At 37.2% G+C, this 19,669-nt stretch overlaps 1 protein-coding gene across 5 annotated transcripts in view; it reads left to right on the top strand.

Moving 5' to 3' along the window:
* Positions 1-19,669, top strand: part of RBMS2 (RNA binding motif single stranded interacting protein 2) — a 48,855-nt gene that overhangs the window by 7,004 nt on the left and 22,182 nt on the right. For all 5 annotated transcript variants that reach the window (XM_052001204.1, XM_052001202.1, XM_052001201.1 and 2 more), the window contains exon 2: positions 18,867-19,030. In XM_052001204.1, coding sequence (XP_051857164.1) covers positions 18,891-19,030 — 140 coding nt within the window. In that variant the 5' untranslated portion in view covers positions 18,867-18,890. The remainder of the gene's footprint in view (positions 1-18,866; positions 19,031-19,669) is intronic.

Below are 19,669 nucleotides of genomic sequence, written 5' to 3'. Positions count from 1 at the left end.
AGGACTAGCATCGCTGGTGGGAGGGCCTTCCAAGATCTTTTCAGGGCTGCTTTGGTGTCCATGGGATTCATCCAATTCTCCCCTGTAACTCCAAGAAGCTTTAGCTTGTGCAGTAAACCATCTCAGAAGGACTAACTAGGGCAAATGAGAGTTTTAAAATTTGTTGCTGAGTTAGAGGGATGTCTACCCCAAGCAGGAGATGAGAAGCAATTTGTTCCAACAGCCATGATGGTAGCTAAGCAAGCATTGTGGAGTTCTTAGAGCTTGAACAGGCCTTGAAGAAGGCAAAGTCATCCACTGTATCACTAGCCATTGATAGTTGTCTTGACTTTTGCCTTGCCATTGTATAAGAGAGAGTGAGGCTGATTGCCTCACTTAAAATTCAGTTCATATACAAATCAAGATGTCACCTATGATGTCACTGAACCTCTTCTGAAGTTGAAGGACAAAAGGCAAACAACATCAACCTTACCTGTGTACATGTGATCAGTAGTAGTAGAGTCCTTAAAAAACCAAGCAAAAGAGGTTGAATAAGGGAAGTGAGACTTTACATATGTGAAGGTGTGCCACTCATTTGAAGGATAGTGGGTTTTATTCCCAATGTAGTCCTGATCTGGGAAGTGTCAATGGAGGAGGATTTCATTGATATCCCTTCCTCATAGAGCTGTAAGGGAAAGAATTTGTAGATTTTAGTGCTATATAAATGAGTTGTTATTACTTCTATTAAGTAAAATACAACCTATTTGTGTTTTAGACATCATAGTTTTAGAACTAGAACTTAATCATCAAGTAGGTTACCCCTTCATTTTACTGATGAGGAAACCCTATAGAATATAATTAAGAAATTTCTCCAGATCACACAGCTTAGGTAGCAGAGCCAGGATTTGAACCTAGAGTCTCTAATTCTACATCCAATACTTTTTCATTTATGAGTTTGTATGTGGGGTGTGTGTGTGTGTGTGTGTGTGTGTGTGTGTGTGTTTCTGGGAGAGTGAAAAAAAAAGCAGCAGATTTGTTTTTAAAAATATGATAAATTTAACTTATTTCAAAGCTGTCCAGCTTGTCTGTATTTCCTACTGATCATCATTCAGCTGTCTTCCTGTGCATTTTTAAAGTACTTCAGTGACACTCTTTTCTCACTTTAATTTTTCTTCTTTTTTAATGTTGTTGACCTCCATTATTACTTCCATCCCTCCAACTGCTCTCCACATTAAAAAATAAATTTAAAAATTCCTTTTATGAGGTAAATTGTTAAGCATATACTTGTTAGCTATATCTGAAAATATGTCTCATTCTACATCTTGTGTACCATAATTTGTCCAGCCATTCCCTAACTGGTAGGTATTTTCTTTAACTCTAGTTCTTTGCTACTACAGAAAGAGATGATATATTTTTGCACATCCGGGATCCTTTTTCTCTTTCTCTAATATCTTTGGGATATAAGCCCTACTAGCAATGTCACTGGGTGAAAAAGGTGTTCACAGTTTAGCAACTTTGGGATTTAGATCCAAATTGCTTTCCAAAATGCCTAGACCAATTAATTCACAGTTCCACTGTGTGTTAATGTGCCAACTTTCCCATGGTCCCTTCAAAGCATTGTCATTTTCCTTTGTTATTTTTGCCCATATGATAGGTGTGAGATGGAGCCATAGAGTTGTTTTAATTTGAATTTCTAAAATTATTAATGATTTGCAACCTGTTTTTCATATGGCTCTCATTGGCATGTACTTCCTTCTTTTGAGAACTTTCTCTCCATGTTCTTTGACTAATTTGTCTAAGATCATGGCTGGTCCTTTACAGCCTTACATTCCAAAATGTAAGATTTTGGAAGAATTTTTACTCAGACTTGAAGAACTCAGACTCAGTTCTGTTCAGTAGGTTTTCAAATGGATCTGTGACCTCACTGATTTAAAAGGCCCCTCCAACAATGCAAATTGTAATCTGTGTATGCCTGCCCAGTCGCTGCAACACTTTCCCAAGTTCTCTCAAGTCAACACAGTGGATTCAGTCAACACATTAGAGGTCTTCTCTTTTTCTAGATCTTATTGGGTTCCAGTGGAGTATACCTGTCATTCTTCCTATCATACAGCCCCTTGATACTATAACTTTTACTCCTCTTCATTTTTATAGTTCCTGATGTTGCAGTTGGTTCATAGTTACCATGTCTTCATTGCTGTTATAATACTCCTTTTTAATTCTTTGAAGTCATTGAAGTGGAGGAGTATGATAAGTTAAGAAGTATTTATTTAGTGCCTGCTATTTTCCAGGAACAGTGCTAAGAATAGGAAATACAAAGAAAAGCAAAAATGATTGATAAATTTGAAGGTTATTATTACCGAAGGATTATTCCTTTTATAAAATATTCTCAGGGTTCCTTTGAATATTAAGCTCCAAAGTGCATTTACAATTATTCATTAACAAAACATGCTTAGATGGCAGTAAAAGATCTTGACAGGTTGAGACAATGGCCTGAATCTCATAAGATTAAATTTAATGCAAATAAAAGCAAAGTCCTATATTTCAGAAAAAAAGAATCAGCCGTTCAGACTGAGGGAGGCATCATTCAGTCAATCAATAAGCATTTATTAAGTATTTTGTGCTGGGTGTTGTGCTAAGATGGAGAGCCAAAAAAAGACAAAATTTTTCCCTGTCCTAAGAAGCTCACATTCTAATAGGGGAGAGCACCTGTAAATAATCAAATATAATCAAGATACATACAGAGAGGATGGAAGTGATCTGGACAAGACTCTACTACCTAGGGAGATTTAGGAAGTTCATTTATAGAAAAGATCATTTGAGTTAAGTTTTAAAAGAAGTGAGGTAGTCTGAGAGAGAGAGAGGTGAGAGGAGGAAAAGCATTCTAGTCATAGAATCAAGAACAAAAGCAGAAAATGGGGTCTTTCAGGATGGACAAGTAGACCAGTAGGGCTGGATCATAGTATACATGGGAGAGGAAAGAAATAAGAAGGGGACAAGATGTAAAGAGTTTTAAGCTCAGTGGTTCTTGTGACAAAAATGTAAGGAATTTAATACATCACAAACTCAGTTCAAATCAACAGAGTAACATAGTAGCCAAAAGACCTACCATGACATTAGATGCATGGATAGACACATTGTATCTAGAATCAAGTAGCAGTCATTTCTCCATATTTTGCCCTGGTTATGCAGCATCTGGAGATCTGAGACTCACATTTTGGGAAAGACAAGCTGGAGTGTGTCTAGTAAGTAGAGCTACCATGAACATGAGAAGATTGTAGACAATGGTATGTGAAGGAAAGTTTCAAAGATCTGGATATGTGATTTGGAGAAGACTTGAGGGGGGGGGCAAGTTGGGAACATGACAAGTATATTCAAGTATTTTTAGGGAAGGGGTGTAATGAAGTAGCTTTTACTGGCTTTAAAAGCTGATTGTTAAATTTCTAGAATGAAAATTTACAGCTTGGAAATTGCCAAATGCTGCAAATCAGGGCCTGATTGATTGTTTATACTTTAAAAAGTAATGGAGAAAATGTTAATCTATATTAACCTTAAAAGTATGTTATACACAGGATTTTTCCCCCAGAGAGCCAGCTGTTAAACATTTACAAAAGTACATTCTTATTTAAGGACTATAGAAGAAGGGTTAGCCTTTTTCTGCTTGGGTTAGGCAACACTTAAAAGCAGTGGGTTCAAGTGCCAAAGAAGCTACTCAGGATCCCTGTTAGAGCTGTTTAAAAAAGGAATACGTAACAATTGCTTGAGGAAGTATTAATTTTCTAATTTCCCTATTACTGGAGATCTTGTGACAAATGATGTATGATTGCTTCTTAGGGATATTGCAGAAAGATGAGGTGAACTATATCCAGAACTAAGAGGAACTTCACAGAAGCAGCAGATACCCAGGGAAATTGTGACTTGTTCAAAGTCAGAAATAGATAGGATTTGTCAGGGATAAGATTTAAGTCCAGGTTTTAAACTTCAAAGCCATTACATTACAATTCTGTGATTCTTTAAAATTTCTTATAAGCAATCTTGTTATGTCCAAGTATATCAGGATTTGTATCTATAGGCTAGACAAATGTTGGAGTAAACAGAGTGTCTTTACTTCTGCCCAAGTTGCCCCAGTGGACAAATAATGCTAGAAAAGTGGGAAAAGAAATGATTTATTTTGTGAACCTTGAGTATATTAAGAAAATCCCTATGTGGAAAAATGTTTGTGGCAGCCCTTTTTGTAGTGGCTAGAAACTGGAAGCTGAATGGATACCCATTAATTGGAGAATGGCTGACTAAATTATAGTATATGAATGTTATGGAATATTATTGTTCTGTAAGAAACGACCAACAGGATGATTTCACAGAAGTCTGAAGAGACTTACATGAACTGATGCTAAGTGAAATGAGGAGAACCAGGAGATCATTGTACATGGCAAAAACAAGACTATATGATGATCAATTTTGATGGACATGGCTCGTGGCTCTCTTCAACAGTGAGTTAATTCAAACCAGTTCCAATTGTCCAGAAATGAAGAGAGCCCCTCAGAGAGAGGACTATGGGAATTAAGTGTGGAACACAACATAGCATTTTCACTCTTTCTGTTATTGTTTGCTTGCATTTTTGTTTTCCTTCTCATGTTTTTTTTTTCTTTCTAGATCCAATTTTTCTTGTGCAGCAAGATAACTGTATAAATATGTATGCACATGTTGGATTTAACATATAATTTAATATATTTAACATGTATTGGACTACCTGTCATCTAGGGGAGGCGGTGGGGGGAAGGAAGGGAAAATTTGGAACAAAAGTTTTTGCAAGGATAAATGTTGAAAAAAGTATCCATGTGTATGTTTTGTAAATTAAAAGATATAATAATTTTTTAAAAAGAATATCCCTATGAGTACTAACCCTTACCTTGCTATTTCAGGTAATAAGAATGGTTTTAACTCTCATTTGAAAATAGATCAATTCTTTGAAAAAGTTGTTTAAAGTGAAAAGATGTATGGTGAAACATGATCGATATAAAGTGAAGATTTGGATTTAAATTCTGTCACTGAGTACCTGTGTGACCTTGGGAAAATTCACTTAACCTTTCAACTATTCTCATGTTCCTCAAATATAAAATGAAAGGATTGCCTTAAATGACCTCAGATGATCCTGTGATATTACTATGATGTAATCATTTACTATATTGCAAAAAATTGATTCTCTTGATTTGGCTTTATTTTCACACATAATAGACATATTATTTACATATTTAAAATTTCTTTGAGTTTCTGATTTCTTTTTAGGCTGCTGCCTCAAAGAAATTTTAGAAAAGTTATATGTTCTTATATGTTCAACATCTGTTGACCCTCGTTTTAGTCACTACCTGTCCATTGATGCTCTAGTATGCTAGAAGAAAGATAATATTGTAGGCCATTTGATTTTTCCTAGCTTATAGCTTTTACTGTGTTTTATTTTATAAAATTATAGCTGTTTGTGAAATTCTCCAAATTGTTTTGGGATTGCCTGGGAGTACTTTATTCTGTTTATAGTGTTAATATGTCCAAATGGTTTTTTGGCCTCCAATAAAGTCTTCTTCCAGTGGTAATGTGAAGGTGACCCTGGTTCTTGAAATTTCTAAAACTAGAAAAGTCCTTACAGATGAGGAACCTCAGGTATGATGAAGCTACTTACCCAGTGTTCTCCACACTTAGTGTACCATGATAGAATGCTGCTAACAGTGCCACACTCTCCCTTTTATCTCACAGATTGTTTGCATTTGTTTAATATATTTGCGTGTCATTTCAGGGAGTAGTGAGATGGAGAGCAAGAGGACTCTGTGTTCATATTCCAGACATCTTTTTAACCCATAGAATATTAGGCAAATTGCTTAACCTTGGTAGAGCTTATTTTCCTTGCCTATAAAATGAGGAGGTTGAAAGAAATGATCTCTAAAATTACTTCTCTTTCAAAACCTCTTGAGTCTAAAGAGGCAGTGTAACATGGTGAATAGTGTCCTGAATTTAGAATTGAGAAGAGTAACCAGATAATTAACCTTTCTGTGTCTTTGTTTCCTCATCTGTGAAATGAAAGATTTGGACTCAAGGGCGCAAAGTTCCCTTCCAGTTCTAAATCTGTGGTTCTATTAGATAGATGATGAATTGACCTGGTTCCCTAAAAAGTCCTTTTTATTAAAAGATAGAAAAAAAAGATGTCTGTCTTAGCATCTTAAACTATGTCTCAAGAGAATAAGGATTGTATCTTTTAAAAATTTTACAGCCCTCTAGCACATTGTAATTTCTCTATAAATATTAAATCCATTACACCTTTATCTGACAGAGGACCCCATAGGGAAGTGCCCACATAGGAATCTGTACAAATTCTAGAGCAGCAGGAAATTCAATTTCCTTGAACAGTCAAGCTTCCCTTCCTTCATATATACATCTACCCCCCCCCTCCCATTTTCCAAATATAACTTGGGGCATGAGTTCTTATAAGCTTTGTAATGGTTTTCTGAAGGCCAGTTCACTATGCCGCCATCATTTTATTATTCCCAGGTTTCTCGGAACTGGGAACCTCAAAGTCTCAAATGCTTCATTTTTCTAAACTGCTTTATGGAGAAAGGTATAGGTCAGGCTTTCTTGCATAGTGTACTCAAAATGCTTTGAGGCATATTGGAAGTAAACACTATAGCTCCTAACCAATGTCTTGACATTATGAAAAGAAAATAATGACAAATAATATGGGTTTTGTTCAATCCTGAAAAGGAGTTTGGCCACATCATTTAGACCGTCAGGATGTCTTCAGATATGCCATTTTGATTGCTGCCTTTAGAGTATTATTATTATACAAGAACAATTTGTATAATAGCAATTACAATTTACATTCTGTTTTTTAATATTGACTCAAATTTTGTTTTTTATTTTTTAATTCAATAGTATTTTGTTTTTCCAGTTACATGTAAAGATAGTTTTCAACATTCATTTTTGTAATTTTTTCCCTCTCTCTACTTTGCCTCTCCCTCCCCAAGACAGCAAGCAATCTGAGTAGTTTATACGTGTACAATCATTTTAAACACATTTCCATATTAGTTATGTTGTGAAAGAAAAATCAGAACAAAAGGGAAAACTACGAGGAAGAAAAAGCAAGACAAAAAAAAAGGTGGAAATGGCATGTTTTTATATTTTTTTATTAAAGACTTTTAATTTTCAAAACATATGCATGGATAATTTTTCAACATTGACCCTTACAAAACCAGTTTCCCTACCTACTCCTTCCCTTACATGGCAAGAAATTCAATGTATGTTAAACATGGTAAAAATATATATATTAAATCCAATATATGCATATACATTTATACAGTTAACTTGCTGCACAAGAAAAATCACATTACAAAGAAAATTAAATGCAAGCAAATAACAACAAAAAGAGTGAAAATGCTGTGTTGTGGTCCACACTCAGTTCTCACAGTCCTCTCTCCTGGATGTAAATGGTTCACTTCATCACAACATCATTGGAACTGGCCTGTTGCATTTGTTGAAAAAAGCTACATCCATCAGAATTGATTATCATATAAACTGCCATGTACAATGATCTCCTGGTTCTGTTCATTTCACTTCGCATCAGTTCACGTAAGTCTCTCCAGGCCTCTCTGAAATCATTCTGCTGGTCATTCTTACAAAATAACAATATTCCATAGCATTCATATACCATAACTTATTCAGCTTTCTGCAACTGATGGGCATCCACTCAGTTTCCAGTTTCTTGCCATTACAAAAATGGTCACAAACAGAAAATAGCATATTTTGATCCACATTTGGTTTCCATGGTTCACTCTGGATTTAGATGGTGTTTTCCATTCTAACTTTATTAAAAGTGTCTTGGATCACTGAATTGCTAAAAGCCATGTCTCTTATAGTTTTTCATTATATAATCTTGTTGTAACTATGTACAGTGTTATCTTGGTTCTGCTCACTTTATTCAGCATCAGTTCATGTAAATCTTTCCAGGCTTTTTTTTCCTGTTCATCATTTCTTATGGAACAATAATATTCTGTCACCTTCACATACCATAACTTATTCAGACATTCCTTAGCTGATGGGCATCCACTCAGTTTCCTTGCCACCACAAAAAGTTGCTTTAAGTTTTGAAAAGCATTTTCATATACTACTTCATTTGAGGATCCAAAATTCTCTCTTCTGATACTTTACCAGCCATGTTGCCTTAGGCAAAATCACTTAATCTCTGATTCTCACCTTTTTTTTGTAGCTATAAAATGGGATTAATATCTGTAGCATTTATTTCCTAGCATTTTATAAGGCTGTGAAGTGCTATGTAACTGTTGATTGTTGTTGTTATTTATCCTCCACAATTCTGGAAGATAGGTATTGCTAGTATTTTTAATCCCTGCATTATTGTTGTTGTTATTTATCAGAAGAAAGAAGTAGTAAAGGGTGTTCAGTGGATAGAGTGCCAGGCCAGACGGCAGGAAGACCTAGATTCAAATGTATCTTTAGATGCTCACCGGCAGTGTAACTCTGAGCAAGTCTCTTAATTTCTGTTTGTTTTAATTCACTGCAACTAATTAATTAATTGATTTGCCTTAATTCACTGGAGAAGGAAATAGCAAGCCACTTCAGCATCTTTATCAAGAAAAACCCAGACGGACTCACGGACATTTGGACATAACTGAATGATTGAACAACAGCAATTACTGAAGAAGGAAAAAATGAGGCGAAGTGACATGCCCAAGGCTAGTGAAGTGGAAAAGCTGGAACTGTGACACTCTTGTCAGCGTAGGAGGAGAGTCTGGAGCCTCCCAGCCACAATTCTGGCTCCCTTCTTGGAGGGGAATTTGGGTGTGCTTCCTCCCAGAGTGTGGAAGATGGTCAGTTGAGAAGCAATGTGGTGTAGTAGAAAGAGTGGTGGGCTTGGAAGCAGGAGGAAAGCTCTGAGTTTGAATCCCACTCCTTAGCTAAACTAGCTCTGTGACCAAAGCTAATCATGGAACCTCTTGAACCTTAATTTTCCTCATCTATAAAGTGGGATTGATGATAACTACATTGATTCCTATAAGGCCATGAGGCTAAAATGACATAATATATACAATGTGCTTTATAAACCTTAACACGATTACATAGATGTCAGTTTTTTAAATGAGATGCAGAAAAGGATAGAACACAGTGCAAGAAGCAGAATATTTCTTTCCTTCCAAACATAGATAACTGAACAATCATGATGAATTGTGGAACAGGTTTATAAAGCTTAACTAAATCCACTTGGGTCAGCCATGATCTAGCTATCTCCTCTCTGCCTCTACTTTCTATTCATTTGGCTGATGTGCACAGGCCTCAGCTGCTTAATTTTAAAGATGATTTTGAGACCTAAGTAAATACTGACTTCTATGATAGTCAGTATTGAGTGTATACACACATACATGACTAAACACATTTTTTCCTTGGGCATGTGTGAAGTATTGCCCACAACCTAACTTTAGGTTAGAACCTATAGGAATGGGCATGTGTTGCACGTGGTGTCACAGTGGGTTGTTCATAGAATTGTATGTGACCCATGAGATTCATAGGATAGTATAAATCAGCATAAAAGGCTTACTTCTAGCTAAGAATATGCTGTAGAAATCAAATATATTTATTCCTTGGATGTTTATCTTAAAAGATAATGAGTTTTAAGAATATGATGTCTAAGGCCCCTTCCAGTTCTAAAAATTGGTTATCTATCTTTCAGACACTATTTATTGATTACTGTTGATAGCTGCTATCTGAGTTCTCTCACTGAAGGACTCTTCTTTCTGGAAGTGAGGGAAGCTTAGGACAATATTTGGTTGTTTTTCACCTCAATCTACCACTTTAGATGCTGCCAGAATTTTATATTTTCCTCTGAAGATCTTTGCTCACAATCTGGAAGACCTTCATCCAATCTCAGGGGTAAGATACAGAGATACCCTGAATTCTTCTTACTTAGACTGTTCTGGATCTGGAGCCAATAGGCTGCCATGAATAGGTTTCTAGCTAGATAATATTGTGGTGATTAGTACTTGTCTAAAGATTGTCAATTTTTTGGTTTAGAATATTAGAGCCCTAGCAAATGCTTCAAGACCAGCTTGAATTCCACCTGGTACTTATCCCCAGAAGATATGTGGATAACCTTGGTATTCAAGGAAAAGAGAAGGAATTATGGAACTTTGTTTGTTTTTAAAGGCTGGAAGACTTAGGGACCTGATGACAGATTTGCTTGGTCCTGTGGTGTTCTCTTCTTTAATGTAATATAATGATTCTCTCTGGGAGCAGGTTTCTCAGGGAGGTTTTCTGGAGACAACTTTAGTTTCAGTTCAGAGTAAGAATTACCTCAAATGCAGCCAGCTGATAAAATCCAAACGTTTATTTTCTCCTTCCAAAATAGCCCAGTTGGTTTTTCTTAGAGGCCTATCTTTCTGCTTGGTTCCAAGAGCTCTTGTCGCTTGTCCTTTGCCTCTGCTAGCTTCGGCTTCTCTTCTTCCAAATATCTCCAGCCAGCACCAAGCTGAAAGTTGGAATGAATCTGACTCCACCTCCGAGAGTGGGCTTGTGGACTTCCTCCCAGAGTGCTCTCTGGCCCTAAGAGCTTCTTGCTTATGTGAGCTTTCTAAAGGTGTGAACACAAGCATTGTTTCTATCAGTTCCACTTAGTACCTTGTTTCAAGTTCTGGTCCATAACATCTCCTTGTAAGATCAGATCAATCATACTAAACCGTGCTAAATTAGATAATTATTGTCTCTCTCAATTCTAATGACTTAACAGCTTGTAAGGATTCTAACAGGTCCAAGAGAGAATCTGGCAGCAAATAAGTGCTAAAGAGGAAGTAGTAGTGAATGAAAGTATTTGAACTGAGTTTTAGGGTAGAAGAAAATTCTTTTTGTTATGAATATATTTTGGGTTCATATTCATATTTGGATCCAGGAAAATATACTAATTCTATAGTTTCCTTAGAAACCTGAAGTATGACTTTTCTTAGAAACCTACTTTCTAAAGAAAGCTATATTTGGATGTCAAACCCCAGACTCACAGATGAAATGTGTGCTTCCTTTTAAGCCTGTGCCAGGACAGAGTAACAGCATTTCTGTACAAAAGTGAGTATAAGTATCCCTATAACTTTAAGAAAGAGAACTGAGGAGGTGGCTCTAACTTAAAATATTCTGAACCCAGTAGATAATGGACAAATCAGGAACAAGAGTTAACAAATGCACATGTCTCTTCCTCACTTTGTTGGGATAACTCTAGGAAGGCTTAATAGTACATTCATTGAAAATTGAGAAGAGACCTTCAAGTTGAACAGATTAATTAATTAATCCATTTGAGTATTTGAGATTACTGAATGGAAAGGACCTTGTTTTTCAGTAAACAAGGACCTTGTTTCTATTTCATTACCCCATTTAGGGTTTTCTTGGCTAATATACTGGAGTGTTTTGCCATTTCCTTCTCCAGCTGTTTTACAGAGGACAAAACTGTGGCTAACAGGGCTAAGTGACTTGTCCAGAGTCACACAGTGTGATTTGAACTTGGGAAGATAGTTTTTCTGACTCCAGATCCATCACTCTATCCACTGTGCCACCTAGTTACCCGAAAAGATCTTAGGGATCATTTAATTTAATATTTTGATTTTACAAATGGAAAATTGAGACGGAGTTATAACTTGACTTGCCCAAAGTCATATAATTCTGAAAATTTGTCTCTGACCTAGAAAGGCAGGCACCACAAGATATTGAGACCCACTCTTCGCAACATGCCATTTTGTCGCCATTTGTGGGATTGATTGTGAATAAGCAAGGGATTCACAATCTAGAAATAAATATCCTTCTGTTTTATTAAAATGATGTATATTTAGCAAATTAGTGTTTTATCTGATGGTTACTGACTAACTGGAAGGCCCTACGTGCTTGAAATTAAGGATATAAAGTTTGAGTATTTGAGACTCATTTTTTGGAAATTGGGTCTCTTATTATGTCATTTGTAGCTGAATGAAGCTACCAAATCAAGTCAGGAGCAAACTAAGGAAAAACTGTGAATCTGTGATTAGATGAGAGACAGTAGTTCTATCATCGCCACTGTGATGGGCTCTTCTAAAGAGTGGGAAGAGAAGGTTGATCCTTTCCTGTCTTCTGGCTTCTGTGAGTCATCAGGACATGAAGTTCCTGCTACCGGAAAAAGGGAGCTTGATTTTCCACCCCACCTCCCAGGGTCAGAAGGGAGTCAAATCTCTCTTCCCTTTATGTCCCATTCAGTGAAACTGTCCTAGAATTAATGTGTAGCAGGAAATGGAAAATGAAGTAGATAGCTCCTGCTGACCCCATTCAGTTTTAGTGTCTGATACAGTTCCCTAAGAGGCAAAAGTCTTTTATTCCAGTGCTGAGCCAAAAACTCAGCAGAATGCCTCCTATATCTTTGGGAGTGTGTGTGTGTGTGTGTGTGTGCGTGCGTGAAATTTCATAAAAGCTGCAGCAGACAATCTTGAGGGTAATTTGCTATTTTAAACTGAAATTCCCAAAACAGTATCACTAGAAAAACTGAATCAGCCATTTAAGGAATGATTCCTTTTTTCCCCACCCGCTCATAAGAGGAAGGACTCAGTTTCTTCTGTAATTCCCATCAATATATCTCATTTCTTTTTTCTTTTTGCTGAGGCAGTTGGTGTTAAGTGACTTACCCAGGATCACACAGCCAGGAAGTGTTAAGTGTCTGAGGTCATATTTGAACTCAGGTCCTCCTGACTCAAGGCTGGTGCTCTAACTACTGTGCCACCTAGCTGCCCCTACATCTCATTTCTTTCAGGGTCTGGCCCCTTTGTGGGCTTCAGAAATATAGAGTCAAAGGTCACAAAATGGCCCAAGGTAACGTGGAACTCAAGAAGCCCTGCAATTTTGAAAGACCAAATTTGTAGAAATTGAGTGGGAGGGTTAGCAGAGAGTGAAAAGGAACTTGTTGGTGCTATCATATAGCACCATAGAGATGTCACTAGAACGTGCAGTTTCAGGTCTTTAGAGCAAAGGCATGAGACAGAATTGACACAGTGGTGGCCAGCTCCTTAGTTAGGTCTCTAAGAGTCTGATAGTCAGTGGTCTGCTCTGAACTAGGGAAGAGATGATAAGAGAAGAAGCAAGGAGTGATATAAATATTTCCCACACTTGAGTTATTGAACAGGAGTTAGTAAAATTCTTTATATACAAATGATTGTACACAAGTTATTAATAGGTCATCTCCTCTTGGCTTCTAGAGGTTCCTTCAGGTTCCAGCTCAAATCCCATCTTCTCTCTCAAGAATAAAGATCCCCCTTTATTCTATTACCTCCCTTCTGCTGATTATCTTGAATATTCTCCATTTGAGCTCCTTGAGAGCAGGGACTGTCTCTGGCCTTTCTTTGTATCTCTAACGCTTACCTGGCACATAGTATTTAATAAATGCTTATTGATTATTTGACTAAGTATGAGAGATGGTGAGATTTCAGTTGTAATTCCTGAAGGCGAGAAGTTAGCAAAATAGCCTTCAGAACTGGTGACTTGGAAGACTGCTAATGGAATATGTATTTGAGATTTTTTTTTTTAAACTAGAGGTTTTAATGCAAGTACATTAAAAGCAGACATGGAATGGGGTGGGGTGGGATGGGGTGGAGGGATTGAGAGGAAGCAGGGACTCTGAAAACTATTATATTGTTATTTTCTTGGAAAGCTACTTGAGGAACTCAGCAAGCATAGGCTTGTGGAGGCAAAACTTCACTAGTAAGCAGCCAGGGCCCAGCAACATTGATATGAAAATTCCAGAAGAGAGGCAGAGGAAGAGATACCATCCTGGGAATCTATCAGTTTGCATACAGTCTTCTATGAACAATAGAACAGTCCCTATTTCTATTCCAAGTGGTACAAATGGACTTTGACACTGTGTTACCAAGGGACCCTCAAGTTATAGAACTGAGGAATAGAAGGTAGAGAGAAGGACTAGTTTAAATAAAGCAGGACTTCTTAAACTTTCTTTGTGCTGTGAATCCCTTTGGCAGTCTGGTGAGGCCTACATCAAAAGAAATGTTTTTAAATGCATGATATAAAGAACATGATGTTACAAAAGAAGGCAGTGATTGAAATATAGTTATCAAGAAACTTTTTAAAGTTTCCCATGTTACCGTAGGTTGAGAACTTCTGATCAAAGGATCCCATTCAAAGGATCACAGGATTTGAACTCTTTAAATCAGATATGATACAAATTTGAGGTATAGAGTTATGTGTAATTACCACTGTTAGACCATTGTTTTTATGCTCTGCTGATCCACAAACAAGGTTTCTAGCTGAGAACAGCCACTAACCATTTTTTTTTTGCCATTAAGTTGGTGTTGCTCTGACAACCAAGTATATGGTGTTGTTTAAATATATCACTGCAGGATGGTTTGGCCAATGTGACCTATAACTGAGGCCAACAATAATGTGTGTGAAGAGAAAGTAGTGTTGGAACTGGTGGTCCCTTAGCTACCTTGTCAACTAATCAGCAGAGCATAATAACAATGGTAAGAATGAGAAATTCTCAGATGGATACCTTAAGAGGAAAGGTGACAATCTAAACTAATAGAATCTCAGAGTTGGAAGTAATTTTGAAGAGTGTCATATAGCTCTTCTGGCCCATTACTGTTTGATTTTGTAAATGGTTCATACTGTGCTGCTTTGATCTTCCCTCCTTAGTGAATTTGGGTAGATGAAAGTTTTATTGAGTCTTTAAAAAACAACTATAATTAGCATTAGAATTTGGAAAGCTAGGAAGGCTGAGAAAGGTATATGTAGGAGAAAAATGCAGGATGTGTGAGGAATAATATTTTCTCATTTTCTTTAGGAAGAAAAAAACACCAGTCTTCTTGTTCTCTCTTATAGAGTGTAGTAATGGCTAATATTCCTATGGTACTTAAAGGTTTGCAAAGGATTTTATTTTCATCATTTCATGTGATCCCTATCACAACTCTTTAGACGTGTATTACAGAGATAATCATTACAACTTTACAGAGGAAGAAAAGAATCAGTGACACTTGTCTGTATTGTCAGAGCCAGGAAGTACCAGAAACAAGATCCTGGCTCAAATCTTTATACTTCATCATGTGGCCACATCCTTGCATACACAAATTAGCAATTTAGAGTGTCTTTCTCCTACTGAACCCTTGGGAAACCAGATCTTTTACACAGGCACTCTCTCAGTTTAGAGGGAGTAGTTGCTTCCTATAGTGAGTTGCTCTTTACTGTTCAAGCTCTTAGGAATAGCAGTAGAATGATGTCTTCATTTCTGGGCGATGTCTAGTCTTCCCCAGATTCCTTTCTGGCCCTACACTTAAAATCTGATAAAATCTGATTTTTAGACTATAGCTAAAACTTACATTGTCAAAACTAAAGTTTAAGTCTAGGATAACAGATCAGTTTCTTAAGGCAATTAAGTGGCTCAATAGAGCACTAGACCTGGAATCAGGAAGACCTGAGTTCACATCTGTCTTAATTTAGTTGTGTGACCATGGGCAAGTCACTTAAGTCCTTTATGTGCCTTAGTTTTCCTTATCTATAAAATGAGAAAAGTAATAGCGTCTATCTCCCAGAATTACAAGAGATGATAATTATAAAAGCACTTAGCACAATACTTGTCATAGTTAAGTCTTATATACATGTTAGCTATTATTATTATAATTGATTTTATTGTTAGTAGTAGTATTACCCCAATTTGCCTTTTTATTCCTTGGCCCTCTTGTATTTGTTCTGAAAGTTCTGCCATTTGAGAAATAGTCCCTGCTAGGAAAGATGATAAGTATATTTAAATAAACATATATTTTCTCAACTTCCCAATTGATCTATAGTTGTGACTCCCCTGTAATGGAATAGAGGCTATTGAGTTGTTATTGAGTCATTTTTCGTTTATGTATGATGCTTTATAAGTCCTTTTAGAATTTTCTTGATAAAGATACTGGAGGGGGTTGCCATTTTCTTCTCCAGCTCATTTTACAGATGAGGAAACTGAGGCACACAGGGATAAATGTCTTGTCCAGAATCACAAATCTATTACGTATGTGAAGCCAGATTTGAACTCACAAAGAAGAGTCTTTCTGAACTCCAGGCCCTGTATCATCTAGCTGGATATAGCTTCACTGAATAATCTGAACTAATCTTGTGAACTCCAGTGTTTTGATTAGAATATATTTATAAATCTTTGGGATAGCTAGATGGTTGAATGCATAAAACACTGGGCTTAGATTCTAAAAGACTCATCTTCATGAGATCAAATCTGGTCAGATATTTATTGGTTGTCAAATACTTAACCGTATTTGCCTCAGTTCCCTAGAAATGGCGAACTCCTCCAGTATCCCTGCCAAAAAAACACCAAATAGGGAAACAAAGAGTTGGATACAACAGAACAATAGCAACAGCAATAAATCTTTGGAGTCTTTCCCTGGCCTCTTCCTGTTTTAAATTGAATGATAAAATACTGATGTGAGTGAAAATAGAGGCTAGCTCTACTAGATTTTGAATAGTTGTGATTAAAAGGATAGCTCTAAAGTTAATAGTATAGTTAATTCATTTGGTATTTAGAGTAGCTAGCATAATAATATCAATATCCATTTCTAGGACCTCGCCTGAGAGTTGTTTGTACATGGCTGTTGTCTTGTTGTCAGAAAGCGACAACCATTCACTTTGCCTTTGCCCTTGTCTGCATCATGTGACTTTCACTGTCGTCACTGAGAAGTAATAAATATCTCTCTGACAAACAGGGCCTTCTATTTGGGAAATCCCAATCTCAGTGCCAGGAGGGTGAGAGAGGGAGAGAAGAATAGAGAGGAAGAGAGAGAGGAAGCCTGGGAGGGAGGGGAGGAGAGAAGGGGAAAACAGAGATTAAGAGATAACTCTCTCAGGGATCTTGCTGGAGCCTCACATAAGCCTTTGGATTATCCTGAAATGTGGTACTGGATCTTCCTTTTTTTTTTTTTGGAGGGGGGGAGGGCTAAAATATGAGAAAAACAGAGTAATGTGTGGGTTGGGGAATACTTGGTTACCCTATATACATTTAATATACAAGTCTGCTTCTGTCATTTCTCTGCTTAAAAACCTTCAGTGGCTTCCTATAAAGTGCAAACTTGTTCAACTGGTATTGAAGTTTCTCCTTAATTTGGCCTCATAGTGCTTTTCCAGCTTTATTTCACACTATTCCACTTTGCTCACCATGTGTTCCAGCCAAACTGGACCTACTTGTTTTTCAGTCTTGTTCTGCTAACTCCTACCTTAGTCTGTTCAAATAGGTCATCCCCCATGTCTGGAATGCATTTCCATCAGTGTCTGTTGAGTTTTGTTTTTTTTTTTAATTTCAAGATCTAACAAATGGCGCCATCTTTTTTCTTCTCTTGATCTTGCTCCCTGTCACTCTCTAAAGAAATTTCATTCTCAAATTTGCTTACATTATCTGGATTTCTTTTGTAATTGTCATTGTACTTATTACATATTTATTAAACTATAAGATCCTTAATAAGCACAGTATCTTTTCTTATTTTCTATATTTTCTATCCCCAGTGCTTAGGACAATCCCATACAAACAGTGTACTTAATAAATAATATTGGTTGAATCAAAGCGACCAAAGAACTAATTCTTGATAAATCACAGTGATCAGGGCATTCCTGATTTGTGCTGAAATGCTAGTTGTAGTGGATAAAAAGACTTGAGTTTATAGTCAGATACCTGAGCCTGAATCCCAGTTTTGCTGCTTTCTAACCTGCGTAATCCTGGTAAATTTGTCCTCTTTCTCCTCAACCTTCCTGCCCTGCCACTGCTTCCTCTGCCATAAAATTAAAGAGTTGGTCTAGTTGGTAATCTAAGCTTCTTTTCAACTCTAAATCATATGAATTGATGAATGAATATCCTTCATAAGATGAATATAAAAACTGCCTAGTATCAGGAATAACACTAAAGTGGGATTAACATATTTCATTATTCTCAACAAGAAAAGGTATTATATAGTCATATTGACATCCCCTGAACTGTCAATTGAGATTAAATAATTAAATGAAATAAAATCAGTATTTAAAAAAATCTTGATAAGGAAGATAGAAGACTTCCTGTAAATTTTGTCTCCAATTGTAGCACCAGGTTTTTGGCTGAACTTCCTGAGGTCACCTTTAAAAGTTGGAAAGGTACCTTTCAAGTTTTTGTTTACTTTAATGTCATCTCTCTCATATCTTCCAATTATCTATGAATTTATCATTTCTGAACCTTTTACCACTTCTTAAGGGTAAAAAAAAATAGAATATATCTCTTACTTGCACTATAAACTGTTAACTTCTCTCTATTTTTTAAGCTATCAGCACAGAAGTACCTCTGGTGGTTCTAATATTCTAGATTTGGTTAACAAAGCTATATTCAATGTGTTCATTCTTTTTTATGATTTTACAGCTTTTTCTTTTATTTCTCCTTGTTTTCTGGGCTGAAAAAGTTAGTTTTCATGATAAATGCCTTTGATCTGTGAAGTAGGCATTAGGCCTCTCCTCTCCCCAGTATCTTTGTTCATGTAAGGTATCTTATCTAATTTTTAATAACAATTCACATTTATATAACATGTTAAGGTTTACAAATTTCTTTCCTCACAACAACACTGTGAGGCAGGCTTTATAAGTAAATTTTTTTTTACAGATGAAGAAAAATCTTTAGCTTGCCTCATTTTATCCTCCTAGCAACAGTAAGACACAGAGGGAAGTTGTCCTCCCCCCACCGCCCCTTAATAGAGAACATCTCTAGGTTTCTCTTTCCTGTCGATTTTTGGGGTTACAGTTTCTTCTGGAATCCAAGATCGCCTTTCCCGGGACTAACGCTGCCCTGAGGGATGCCCAGCCTCTGACCCTCTGCCTTGTGTCTCCCACAGCCTTATGTGTCCGTGGCTCAGCAGATGGCACCACCTAGTCCAAGCAGCAACATCAGTGGCAGCAGTGGGGGGGGTGGAGGTGACCAACTCAGCAAAACCAACCTCTACATCCGAGGGCTGCAGCCAGGCACCACGGACCAGGACCTAGTCAAGCTCTGTCAGCCGTAAGTCGTGGGCGGGCCCCGGGCCCTGAGACGGGGAAGTCTCTGCTTCCTGCCAGATAGCCTTATTCTGAAGTGCGATGGTGATTTGCCTCTTTCCTATTCCTCCTTGAATCTCAATTTTGCTCCTCCCACAGAAATCACAGACCTCCATTATGCTCTTGTAGGTCTCAAGGAAACAGGGTAGTGAGGGGAGGGGTAGGACCAGACTTTTGAAGCCCAGTTTATGAATGGTTTTTCCAATAACTTCCCCAGTCTAGGTGCCTCAGTGGAAAGATTCTCACCCTATAGTCTTGAGCTGGAAAACTAGCTTCTGTCTCTTAATTTTGTTTTTCTACTGGCTGGAGGACATTTGAAGAGGTTGGACAAATTTAGATATTCTTAGTTGTAGGCTTGGAGCCTCCTCATGGAGAACTTCTCTTGTTAGAGAAGCACTGATTTGAAATGGGAAATGGAGGAGTAGAAAAAGGAGGGGAAGATTGACAAAATCAGAAGTGGAGGTTCTATATTCTGTCATTCTATGACTGCCCCCTGAGGTCCCTCCAAGATTCTGCAAAGTAACTCTGAGTCATGAAGTGGGTGGTAGCCTCAGCTCACCCCTGGCAGGAATGCTTGAAGAATAACGAGAGCTCAGAAAGGCCC

Source organism: Antechinus flavipes, chromosome 5, assembly GCF_016432865.1.
Source record: "Antechinus flavipes isolate AdamAnt ecotype Samford, QLD, Australia chromosome 5, AdamAnt_v2, whole genome shotgun sequence".
In the NCBI taxonomy this organism is placed as follows: Eukaryota; Metazoa; Chordata; class Mammalia; order Dasyuromorphia; family Dasyuridae; genus Antechinus; species Antechinus flavipes.
The sequence above is the reverse complement of the archived record's forward strand: the minus strand, read 5'-3'. Positions and strand labels throughout refer to the sequence as shown.